The 12,425-nt window shown below is 40.9% G+C and overlaps 1 protein-coding gene across 1 annotated transcript; it reads left to right on the forward strand.

Annotated features, from left to right (window-relative positions):
- The first annotated feature begins 1,656 nt into the window (after positions 1-1,656).
- On the forward strand, positions 1,657-10,013 carry TMEM222 (transmembrane protein 222). The gene is made up of 6 exons (XM_039334241.1): positions 1,657-1,841; positions 2,774-2,858; positions 3,461-3,492; positions 4,850-4,946; positions 5,060-5,190; positions 6,641-10,013. The coding sequence occupies exons 1-6, from the start codon at positions 1,693-1,695 to the stop codon at positions 6,726-6,728; spliced, it is 582 nt and encodes a 193-aa protein (XP_039190175.1). The 5' UTR covers positions 1,657-1,692; the 3' UTR covers positions 6,729-10,013.
- The last annotated feature ends 2,412 nt before the right edge of the window (positions 10,014-12,425 follow it).

Below are 12,425 nucleotides of genomic sequence, written 5' to 3' on the forward strand. Positions count from 1 at the left end.
TTTTGAGCCAAGCCAAACTTAATAAAGTATTTAATAATACTGAAAGTTTTCCATTTTATTTCAGAAATAAAGGGATTTTTTTCCCAACCACTATTGACAAAATCAGATTCTCAGAAGACAAAGCAAAATATATTTAGTCTCCACCTTCTATTTTTCTAAAATTCTTCTCTATTGTATATGGACAATTTCTCCTGTTTGCTTCCGTCCGTTTCCCCATCAATGTTATCTGTTAACATCCATTCACATTTAACACATTTCTCTAATTTTTTCATATGAATCTACATGCTCCACTAAGACATATTATCACCAGGAGGTCTACAGGGATGGAGTCAAGAAAGTCAAGACGGTGGCCACAACCAAGGGATCAAAACCATGTAAAGGCACGGGGAAAAAAAAAAAGCAGGACTTTGGAGTCAATAGTTATTATTTGTTAAATTTATTTGCCACTTATCTCACTGTGAGGCTACTGTAGGTGGCTTACAATAATAAAAGGAAGAAAAATGAAGAATGTAAACCGAAGTAAAATAATAGAACAATAAAATAAGCAGTCACAAAGGATCACGAGAAAACTACATCAATATGATAACCAAAAAGGTGGACAGGTAGAAAGCAGAGAGCAAAGGGGGAAGTGGACTCCGCCATCAATCTAGCAGCCACATCTAGTGTAGAACTGGCCAAGTCTTCAAGTTCTTGGCCATCACCTTGACTTTTCTGACCCCCTTCCATAGACCAGGGGTATCAAACTGCTGGCCCGCAGGCCGGATGCATCATAGCTCATCCCATTGCCAGCAATGGGGAAAAAGTTGCGATATGTTGTGACACGTCACATGACATGAGTTCGACACCCCTGCCGTAGACTTCTGAGCCCCCACCTTCCCTTGAGTTCATTGACTTAGCCTTGCTGCCTCCATTCCCTAATAACTGCCATTAGGCTGGGTTGAGGGAAAAGGGGCCAGTGAATTTTCACTATTGAAGGCGAACCTGGCCCTTAATGAAGTTGCACTGACTGTACACCTTGGCCTCTTTCCCCAACCAATGCATCCCTGGAATTTGGTGACACGGGGGTTCTCACTTAGAGAGAAAAGACCTCTTACAAGCAGCCCAGGGTCCCTTCAACCCACCCTTCCCTTTACACCACTGTTTCTCAACTTTAGGAACTTTTAAGCTGGATGGACTTCAATGCCCCGAATTCCCCAGCCAGTTGGCTGGGGAATTCTGTGCATTGAAGTCCATCCAGCTTAAAAGTTCCTAAAGTTGAGAAACACTGTCTTATGCAATGCCACTAAGAGCTAGGTGTCTATGGAGATTTTCAGTCATCCAGGTCATGGTTATCCCAAAGGTGCTTTTTCAAAAGGCAGCAGGACTTTGTGTTTTTTTGTTTGTTTGTTTGTTTTTTGTTTTGCTTGAAGACGTTTCGCTTCTCATCCCAGAAGCTTCTTCAGTTCAGAACTTCAGAGCAGAACTGAAGCAGCTTCTGGGAGGCGAGGCAAAACGTCTTCAAGCAAGCAACAAAGCCAGCCGCCTTTTGAAGAAGCCCCTTTAGGACTGAAGAGTTAGGCCCCGCCTCCCGCCATCCCCAACACCTCGCTCAAAGGCCGCGCTGGCCCCGCCCCGCCGGTGTCCGGAAGCGGGGTGTCCGTCTCCAGGAAGTGATGTCACTCTGGGCCAACTCCTTTCCCCCCCCTCCCGGTGATGGAGGAAGAGGAGGCTGCGGAGGGGAAGATGAAGCAGTTCCACGGCGCTGTTGCGGTGGGGGTCGGCGGGTCCCTTGTGGCGGCGCTGGATCCGGAACGTGGCCGCTTCCCATACTGCGTCGTGTGGACGCCTATCCCTGTTCTCACGTGAGCGACGGTCTCCTACTTGAGTCGGGTTGGGGGGGGTCGCAGAGGTGAAGAGGGGAGCCTTTCCCTCCTGGTGTTGGGGACGATGGGTTGGGGAGTCGGCAGTTCTTGCAGCTTTTGCTGGAGACCTTGGCGCGATCTTTCAATCGCGCTCACGCAACCGGATTGGTAAACAGGGTTGTGGGATGGAGTTTGGTGAATCTCACACGCTTCTCTAATGATGATTGTTGTTTGGTTGTGCAAGTCCATGTTCTTCGGGTAGTTGGTGGTTCCGTTGGAGCATGAGCATTTCTATCGACTCAGGTACTTGGACTTTAGCATGGCAGTGGCGAGCTCCAACACACACACACACACACACACACACACACACACACACACACTACATACACACAGCCCCTTAAAGTAGGGGTCTTCAAACTTGTGGACTTCAATTCCCAGAATTCCTCAGCCAGGCATGCTGACTGAGGAATTCTGGGAGTTGAAGTCCACAAGTCATAAAAGGGCCAAGTTTGAAGACCCCTGCTTTAAGGGCTCCCTCTCTCAGAGCCACAATTTTGATCAAAATTAAACTTTGCGTTGCTGTTGCTGCATAAATGAGATCTGAATGTTAGTCTCTGACATTGCATCTAAAGTGGCAGGATTTGGGGGGGCGCATCTATTAGCATTCTAGGGATATTCCTATGTATGGTTTTTTTATATCTATACAAAAGATATGTATATGTGGGAACGGGATTTGCAAAGGAATTGAGATACAGTTTTGCAAATGGAAAGACACATTCTTGGCTAAGAGGAAACATATTTAACTTCTTTTGATCTTTTGTCTGTTTTAGGTTCTAACTAGCATGACCATGTACGGCCAGTTCTACAGCTTCCTGAATACAGCTTTTTTTCAGTGTGAGAAAAGAAACAACACTCTTTTCTTGTTTCTACAGATGGCTTTTCCCGATCATTGGTCACATGGGCATTTGCACTTCTGCAGGAGTCATCCGAGATTTTGCAGGGCCTTACTATGTCTCTGTAAGTAGAAGTTTGTTCCTCTACATCAGGGGTCTCCAACCTTGGCAACTTTTAAGAGTTGTGGACTTTAATTCCCAGAATTCCCTAGCTGGGATCCTGGCTTGGGAATTCTAGAAGTTGAAGTTCACAGATCTCCAAGCTGCCAAGGTTGAGAAACACTGTTCTAGATGATAAATAACAAAGATAACAAAATTCAACCATTTTCAGCTTAGTACATCTAGATGTATGGGAGTACAATTCTTCAACATTCTCATCTTCTCTGGGTGGAGGACACCCAGAGAAGGTTAAAAAAGATAATTGTGTCTTGTTTGTCAACCTGAAGAAGGCAAATTGGACTTGGAAATTTTGTTTGAGTTTTGACACTGCATATTGTATAAGCTTAACTCTTGCAGTTGATAAACTGTGGTTTATGACTCCAGCAAGAATAGTTTATTCAGTAAACCATGATTAAACAGTAGTTTAGTGTGATATACATGGTCAGTGTAAATTCAATACAACAGTTAGTTTTGGAGGACATAAGCAGAATAAATCATGTTATCACAAGTATAGCTGATTTGGTAACTGAATGTGTTTTTCCTTTTTTTGTTCCCTATCCTCTTTAGGAAGACAACATGGCTTTTGGGAAGCCTGTGAAGTAAGTGTTATTTCCCCCTCTACATTTTAATTTGCAGAAGTATTTTTGTGGCTGAAACAGAACAATAGATGCCATATTTCAGTTAAGACAAAAATAAATAGATTACAGTTGACTGATGGAACTTGCACCAGTAAAGCAGCATTACACTAAATCTCTTTGTATTTACAATCATCTGAGCTTCTGATCTAATCAAGCTTTCTACTAATTAACAGTAGAAGTTTGATCTGAAGTTAATTCATGATCTCAAGTGTCTCTTCTATCTATCCAAATATTGGTTCTTCTCTTAATATTAGCCGTGCCTGCGTGTATCCGACACCTCTTTTGTGGGGGACCAAAACTGGTACAAAAGAAGAGAAAATGAACAGTAGCATCTTGTGCATCTCTAATTAGAAATAAATAATCTTGAATTCGCTCATGCTTCTAGGAAACTTATTCTCTATTAGATTAAAAAAAATTCTTTAAGGGGCTGCCATACTAACCAGGCTCTGTTTTTTAAGTTGGTAAAAGCAGTTGAAGGATACTCTTTGAGATAACCAATATAAATAGTTTGTTCTGCTGCTTTATACAGCTATTTCATGCTTAGTTTATTCAGTACATGCCTGACATCCTCCTAAATGATAATTTACTAGTTTAATTTTTATCAGTTGCTGTCTTAAGAAGTGTGAATCTTTATGTTGTAGTGCTTTATTTTCATTCTCAGTCTCTTTGGGTATTACTGAAGAGGGGGAAAGCAATGTATGATACAGCAAAGAAATGCTATAACAAACAAAGAATGCATATATTGTACTGGGTAGAGCTACAGACATGTTAAGGAGCAAAAATATTTCCAACAATTTACAAAACTGGAAGACTTTGTCAGGATGGGGGGGGGTGAATATAGGGCAAGATGAGTGATAATGTAAAATTATAGGACAAAAAGGAGCAAGGGATGAGCTGCTAAGCGAGACAGTCAAGTGAATTTTGTCCCATTTTATGACCTTTCTTGCCATAGTTGTTAATTGAATCACTGCAGTTGTTAAATTAGTAACCCAGTTGAGAAGTGAATCTGGCTTCCCCATTGACTTTACTTGCCAGGTCATCAAAGGTGACTCGGGCACTGCAACTGTCATAACCAGTGTCCGAAGTTTGATCACATGACCATGGGGATGCTACAACACATGACTGTAACTATGAAAACCACTCATATGTCCCTTTTTTTCAGTGCCGTTGTAAATTCGAATGGTTGTAAATTGAGGACTATCTGTGTTCGGAATTGAGTTATTTGAATACTTTAGTAACTTTTTAGAAAGTGAGGTGTTCCATTTGATGAAAGCCGGGAAATAATTTTGATTTACTCTTCCCCCCCCCCTTCTGTCAGATACTGGAAACTGGATCCCAGCAAAGTCTATTCCTGTGGTCCCAATGCTTGGGATACAGCGGTACATGATGCCTCTGAAGAATATAAGCACCGAATGGTGAGTAAGGTTCAGTTTTCAGTTTAAGTTTGAGGATGCCTATCTCAGTACTGATTATGTCTAGAGAAGATATTTGAAATATCTTCAATTGTACCTCTTTTTCTCTTTTATAGCATAACCTCTGTTGTGACAATTGCCATTCTCATGTAGCTCTAGCCTTAAATCTCATGCGATACGACAACAGTACTTCATGGAATATGATCAAACTTTGTTTTTTCTCTTTGCTGTATGGAAAGTATGTAAGGTGAGTAGAAAACTCCATTGCTTTTATGTCTTTGAGTAAGAGAGAAAGAGCATTTTCATCAAGGGCTTGGTTCTCCTTAAATGTCTCATGTATGTAATATGCAGATAATTTTATGTCCCTTGTACCTAGATGCTTTCGATCCATTGATTCTTGTGGTGCAGAGCTTTTTTCCCATTGTAAATTAATTGTACAATCCCAAATTTCCAAGTCCTTGTTAGCAGACAGTCTAGTAGAACTTCTGCATATTTTTTTTTAAAAGCCTCTAATGCTTTCCTAGTTGCATAATTTATTCTGCTTTTATGGTAATATGGAAAGGCAGAAGGTTATACAGAACCAACTGCAAATGACACCTTTTGTCTTCTGACACTGCTTACATTGTTATGTCAATAACCTCAAAGGCTAGTAACTTCACTGCTTTTTAAGAGCTGAAATCTTCAGGTTGTTGAAAGCTGTTTCAGTGTCTGGTCTAAGGAAGAAATAAGTCTCTTTTCACAAAATAGCATATCTCAACCCATTGACTTGTAGGCCATTCAGTAATGGTAACTGTTATGTTATATTAATATTTAGATTGTTTATGTATAAATATTATTACATAGCTTTACATTGTGCTACTAAACATTGTGTAAAAGAATATTCCTGTCAAAAGTGCAGTGATGACAACCTTCAGGCTTGGAAGACAGTAATAATTGTTTTAATAAAATTCTGAACTCCTCTAGCTAGAACCTAATGGAAAAAAACAAAATAGTATAATGGGAATTTATATCAAATATCAGAATGTAACAGATTGCATACTTATTTCTTCCAAAAGTCCATTTGTGGTTTGCTGAAGCATTCATAATCTTATCAGTGAAATTGAGAGATGGCAGGATATCGTTTGATTGTAAAATAACGGAGTCAGAAAACCTTGGAAATCTACTGTACATCACCCAGATTGTGCATCTATGTGCTTACAGCACTTAATATACAATGTACTTTATACTATCTGTATGCCAGTCAAAATAGACAAATGAAGGATGAATTGTTATTACTTTTGAACCATGAGTGTGAATTGGTGCTTCCAAAGAGTTTGTAAATGAAACTTGGCAGAGATGGAAAAGTAGGTGGAAATAGGGTTCGACCAGAAATATTCAATTAGCAAGTACTTAGACTTGGTTGCAGAGAAAGATAAAGGCCTATTACAGGGGTGTCCAACCTTGGCAACTTTAAGACTTGTAGACTTCAACTACCAGAATTCCTCGGCCAGCATGACTGGCTGGAGAACTCTAGGAGCTGAAATCCACAGGTCTTAAAATTGCCAAGGTTGGATATCCCTGGCCTATTATGTCCCTTTCCTTGGCTCTGTTCTGCATATTCTTCTCTTTCTATCCCTGGTCCTCAGTGGCTGCACTTCAGTGGTTTATGCCCCCCCCCCCATTTTTAGTTTCTGAAATCTCTCTTCTCTCTTTTACAGCATAGGAGGCTTTGTGAAGACTTGGCTTCCCTTCTTCCTCTTTTTGGGGATTATCCTGATAGTCATCTTGACTCTTCACATCCGGTGATGGATGACATTGGTGTATCCACCCACCCACCCACCCATCCTCCCTTTGTTCTCCTTTGAAGTCAAGTGATGGAACCCGTGGCTTTTCAGCCTAGGAAGGCATGGAGCTGCATGGTCTGGAAGCCCTCAGAAAAAGAACTCCATTTGTATTTTGTAATAACAACTCTGCTGTTATCCCCTGGGATTCTTTGTTTGGATGAGGATGGTTTCTTTGAACATACATGACTTGGAACTTTTTGGGATTGGGAAAGGAGGGAGAATCTTGCATTGTACTTCTCACCAAAACTCCTTTGTGCCCAAAGGTTCCCCCATGGAAATCCCAAATAGGACTTTGGTTGATAGGACAATGAGGGAGGGTTTCGTTAACCTTGGGTGAGGTGTCTAAGGAGGTGATAACTTTCTCTGATCTCCCCGAGCGGTGATTAATGGGCACTAAATGGACAGTGGCTATCTGTGGTCACCACCCTGGGATGGGGTAATATTTGTTGCACTGAATGATGAGATTTCCAGTGATTATAGTTCTAGCACTTTTTTTTCCAGATGGTGGCCTCAAAATGGAAGAATGATCCTCTTGATCTATGCAGGGCTTTATGTGAGACGAGATTTTCTTCTGGTGCAGACAGGAGTTTAAGGACGATGTTGTTTTCCTCTTACCCGCTGCACAGAAAGTCTGTCTCTTTGTTTGTATGTGTTTTAAGTCTAGTCTCATAGGAACCAGCACTCGAAAGGCAGTTGATCTCAATTGATCTTTGTTACGTTCTTGTCAGCTTAAACTGCCCCTGTCTCAGACCTGCTGAAGAATGTAAGCTGCTCTCTTTGACGAGCTGTTCTTAAGACTTCCTAGTTTCTTTTATAGAATTGAATTTCCAAAGCCCTTGCTCTACCTGGGTTCTTCATACATTATATTGTGCCTTGGAAGTCACTGGAAACATAACCCATGGCCATTAAATGCTTCATCTTTTATAATGAGGGTTGGATATTAGAAGCCATACTGGCGTCATGTCTGCTTTTAGGAAACATGAATCATTCCTTTAGGGCTCAGCTTTTCCTTGCTGTAGCCAGGTATCTAAAGGGCAAGAGCTGGTCAGATGATGATTTTTAACTTAATTCAGGCTTGCGGCCTTGCCTATTGTGTGAAAAAAGGGGCACCCTTTTCTTTTTAACCGAAAGCGACATAAAAAAACCCGCTGGACTCTCCTTTCATTTCTACCCTTGTTGTTCTCTTGCTAGCCTTCCTCCTTTTGTTCCTCCTGCAGTGCCAAAGATGCGTGCTGTGTAAAAAAAAGAGGCACCTGTGGCTTAGCAGGTCTTGGGGGTCTTCGTTGTATTCAGCCATTTCAAGCATGAATGATGGCAGCTGTAGAAAACTGATCAATAAGCTCTAGGCTGATTAGAGATCAAAGGTCTTACATCAAAGTGACACCGTGTGGTGTTCCATCAAGCTATTCCTGGGCTATTTCGCTTACGTCCCAGTAGGGATTCTAGTTCTTAGGGAAATAATAGACTGAATTAATAATGCGCACATTACTCATTTTTTTTTCCTTTTTATTTTTCCCCCCTTCTCATAGTGACTTGCCAAAAAAAAAAAAAAAAAATTCCGGGAAGCCCAAACTTTTCCCAGAGTTGGAACTTAAAGCCAACTGTCTTTCGGTCATAGCACTGATCTAAGCTCATCTTTTCAATCAAATTAGAAAGTGCTTTTCTGACACAATATGATTGTTACAAGCATTACCAAAATGTGAAGTTTGCTGGAGGAGCCAAAAATATTAGGGTGGCTGCGATTGGTTTTTCCTCTTGTTCTCAACATCTCTTCCTCCCCTTCCAATATTTTTTACAGGATTTTTTTTAAATCTATATTTGTGAACTGGCCAATTAATAATCAATATAGAGGCTCAAAGGAGAAGATGAAGTGAGGGGAGAGACTTAAAGCCATCGAAGAGCTAAAGCTGCAGATTCTGCTTGTCTTGCTATTTTGCTCACTTGATAAGGAGAGATTTCCTAGTAGTACTAGTCAGTAGAACTGTGACTGGAAATAGCTTCTCTGTTATAAATTGTTACCACTTCTAAAATAAGTTCTTATGTTCTCTCTAACAACTGAGCCACATCCTTTATAGTAAAGCGGTTTAGGGGTGGTTTTACCCTACATTATATTTGCAACCCTGATTTATTGGAGTTCCAGAGATTGGGGGAAGCCAAAAATAAGTTTGCAGGACCTTGGAGAAATGCAGCTTAAGCAAGGCAAGTAGTGGCGTGCATGTGTTGTAGTCAGATTGCAGTTTCTAGCCTTTGCACAATCATCTCTCAAATATAGCCAAACCTACATTGTCCCACCTTGTTTAACAGCCGCATGATAACTATTCATCTTTCAAAATCTATGTTAATGATTTTAATAACTTTTAAAATCTTCCACGGGAAGCACTTCTGGGTTGGCGTTATGAAGCTGATGAAACTGCTTGGATGAGCAGTGAAACGTCTCAAACTAACAAAAAAAAACCTAGTCCAGTTGTCGGACCTCTTTGCTTGGATGACAAGAGTCTTCAACAACACATTTCTGGATAGGATTTTTGGGAGTTTAAATCTTGATTGGTGCCTGCCTGACCATGCTTGCAGACAGTGCCTAGGCCCTAGAAGAAGACAAAATATTATTATTTGTTTGAGTAGATGTCATGAGAAACCTGTATATCAAGAGTAAGCAATTTATTTTTCCAAGGGGCCACATGAGAAACTGACTGCTGTAGAGGGTGGAACCAATAGGACCAACACATTACTGCGAAGGTGCACAGGCACGAAGGCACATACTTAAATTGGGGGGGTCACTTTCAGAATAAAAGTGATGCAGTTGTATTGCAGTCATGGTCTACATTTACTTACATTTGATTTCTAATTTCCAACTGACCTCAAGTGAAGCCAGGCAGGGACAGCCAAAGAGCTGGATGTGGCTGTAAAATACCCAGTCGTAGTGATACGATCTGTGAACTCTGCATTGATTCTGCATTCATATCTGCCTTGAAGTGTCTTGGTTGTAGGAATTTGGTCACATCTAAAGTACTTTCCAAAGTATGTTTCCTTTACATCGTTTCATTGTTGTTACTGTCTTCCATTTGGTCTTTTGTTTAGATTTCTCTGTAAAACTCATCAATTTGCCCTGTTCTTTCTTTCCTTAGCTGGTGACTAGATGGTCTTCTGATCCAGTTGCTTGATTCCTTTGTAAATACTGAAGTTCTGTTGCTGTAATTTCATAATCCCAATGATGGTGAAAAATAAATGCAGTTGTGTACTCCGGCAAGCTGCAATGGCCGTTCTTTTTTTTTCCTCCAGGAAGAAGAGAAGTTTGTGTTCAGAATGAGTGACTCAAATATATTTTAAATTAGTTATTTGTAAGTGAGTAATTCGCCAGGCTAGAAATAGGAGACTGAGTTTTAGTCCTGTTTTACACATGAAAGTGAATTGGGTGACTTTGAGCTAGTCCAGAGGTAGGCAACCTTGGCTCTTTTATGATTCGTGGACTTCAACTCCCAGAATTCCTGAGCCAACATGGCTCAACTTGGAAACCTCTCCCTTTCCCCTCAGATGGCTGGCTCGGGAATTCTGGGAGATGAAGTCCACGAGTCAGAAAAGAGCCAAGGTTGCCTACCCCTGAGCTAGTCAGTCTCTCAGTTCAATCCACCTCACAGGGTTGTTATTGTGGGGAAAATAGGAGGCGAAAGGAATACAGTGTATGTTCACCACCTTGCATTATTTATAAAAATAAAGGCAAGATAAAAATACAAATAAATACATCTGAAATTGAAAGTCAGTGTATATAGCGGTTAAGATGTTACTGTAGATTCACACTGGGAAAGCCTGAGATTCACCCTCAGTTCTGTGGCTGACCTTAGGCTACTTTCTCAATTTAATTTATCTCACAATGTTGACGGAAAAATAGGAGGAAGAGGTACTATGTATTCTGCCTTAAGTCCTGAAGAAAAGGCAGAATAGAAGAACAAGTAAATCCATTGTGGAGAAGTATTTAAAGTGCCACTTTAGCTATTCTACCTCTCCTGAACTTGGAGAGTATGATAGAGAAATAGGGTCTGCTTACAATTTTTCTTCCCTCTCCAAAATGCAGACTTTCATCCTCTGGAGGATATGGTTGCACCAGAAATTTGCAGAAACCCAGACTACCTTTATATAGATAATCCTTGATTTACAACTGCAACTGAACCCCAAATTTATGTTCCTAAACAAGAAGTTAAGTGAACTTTGTCCCTTCCTTCCCACAGTTGTTAAGTGAATTATGGGAGATGTTAAGTGAGTAACATGGTTGTTAAGTGAATTTAGCTTCTCCATTGAGTTTGCCTGTCAGAGTAAAAGGGGATCACATCCTGGGGCACTGCAACTGTCATAAATATGAGTCAGTTGCCAAGTGTCTGAATTTTGATCACATGACCATGAGGATGCTGCAATGGTCTTAAATGTGAAAAATGTTCATAAGTCAACTTTTTCCAGTGCTGTTGTAACTTTGAATGGTCATTAAATGAACTGTTGTAAGTCAAGGACCATCTTTAAAGAAAATGTCCTAGGAAAAAGGAAAAACCCAGACCAATCTGGTTAGGGCTACATGCCTGATCATCAGACATAGAGTTTCTTACAGAGCAGAGGACAAAAACCAGAGTGAATTGGGCATGGAGATTGCTAAAATAGGAGATAGTTGGCTGGCATGCCAAAAGTTTGTTCTACACTGCACTATTTTGCTATAGGTCCCATTTATGTCTTTAAATTATGCCATTATTACACCTTCATTCCACTTATCTACTCCCTGTTACGATCAGCTATGCTTGGTAAAGTTTTTTTTACACTACTAACTGGTCCAAAGAAAGCTTTTTTCCTTCCATTTTGGCCATGTCCTCATCATGTCAACAACTCACCCGGGCTGTTAACAAGTCTGACAGCCCTGCATTGCAGTCAGTGTTCCCGTGTTGTCTAGAATCAGCAGACACCCACACTGATGGAAGAGAGTGGCCCCTTTCAGCAAAAGGACACTTGATGGCTTTTGTTCTGTTGACAAAGGGGAGTTGTATCCTGGCACACGTCTCATCCTTCTGTTGGCACTTCAAAGTTCATTTGGTGATAACCTGCGTGAATTAAGGCAACAGATGCTGCTGCTGGACCTGGGAGTCATCTCCAGGGGCAGCAGTGGAACTCCTCTCCCTATAAAAGGTTTTCCTTGAGACCGTCTACAACAGTGTTTCCCAAACTTGACAATTTTAAGGCATGTGGACTTCAACTCCCAGAATTCCACAGCCAGCGTTGCTGGCTGTGGAATTCTGGGAGTTGAAGTCCTCATGCCTTAAAATTGTCAAGTTTGGGAAACACTGGTCTACAACAAAAATACAAGGCTTGCAAGGTGCTCCTCTGGGTCACCTTAAGGACAGGGCATTTCTTGCTAGTTTGGGCATCACATTTTAAACATCCTGGTATATTAAGCAATCATGGTCAGATTCATATACCATATTTGAGCCTTAACGTTGCAGTTTGAAAATCATAATGGTTGGCTTCGTATACCTTGCCAAGTTATATCTGAAATATGATTTGAATAAATGGCCTGGGTGCTATTTTTTTTTCTATTTTGTAGATCTTGGACATAAAGAGATAAGGACCACCTCCAGTTTGCTTAAACTTTGCATATCTCCTGGATTAACCAGTATAGGATGGGTCT

The sequence above is a fragment of the Crotalus tigris genome, unplaced genomic scaffold, assembly GCF_016545835.1.
Source record: "Crotalus tigris isolate CLP2741 ecotype Arizona unplaced genomic scaffold, ASM1654583v1 scf7180000017628.32516253702:7417878, whole genome shotgun sequence".
In the NCBI taxonomy this organism is placed as follows: domain Eukaryota; kingdom Metazoa; phylum Chordata; class Lepidosauria; order Squamata; family Viperidae; genus Crotalus; species Crotalus tigris.

What these genes read in the sequence shown, in the direction of transcription:
- TMEM222 (XM_039334241.1), top strand. Translation starts at nt 1,693, where the DNA reads ATGGAGGAAGAGGAGGCTGCGGAGGGGAAGATGAAGCAGTTCCACGGC. An exon ending in AAGAATATAAGCACCGAATG is followed by an intron (nt 4,947 to 5,059) that starts GTGAGTAAGGTT and finishes TCTCTTTTATAG; the next exon opens with CATAACCTCTGTTGTGACAA. An exon ending in CTGTATGGAAAGTATGTAAG is followed by an intron (nt 5,191 to 6,640) that starts GTGAGTAGAAAA and finishes TCTCTTTTACAG; the next exon opens with CATAGGAGGCTTTGTGAAGA.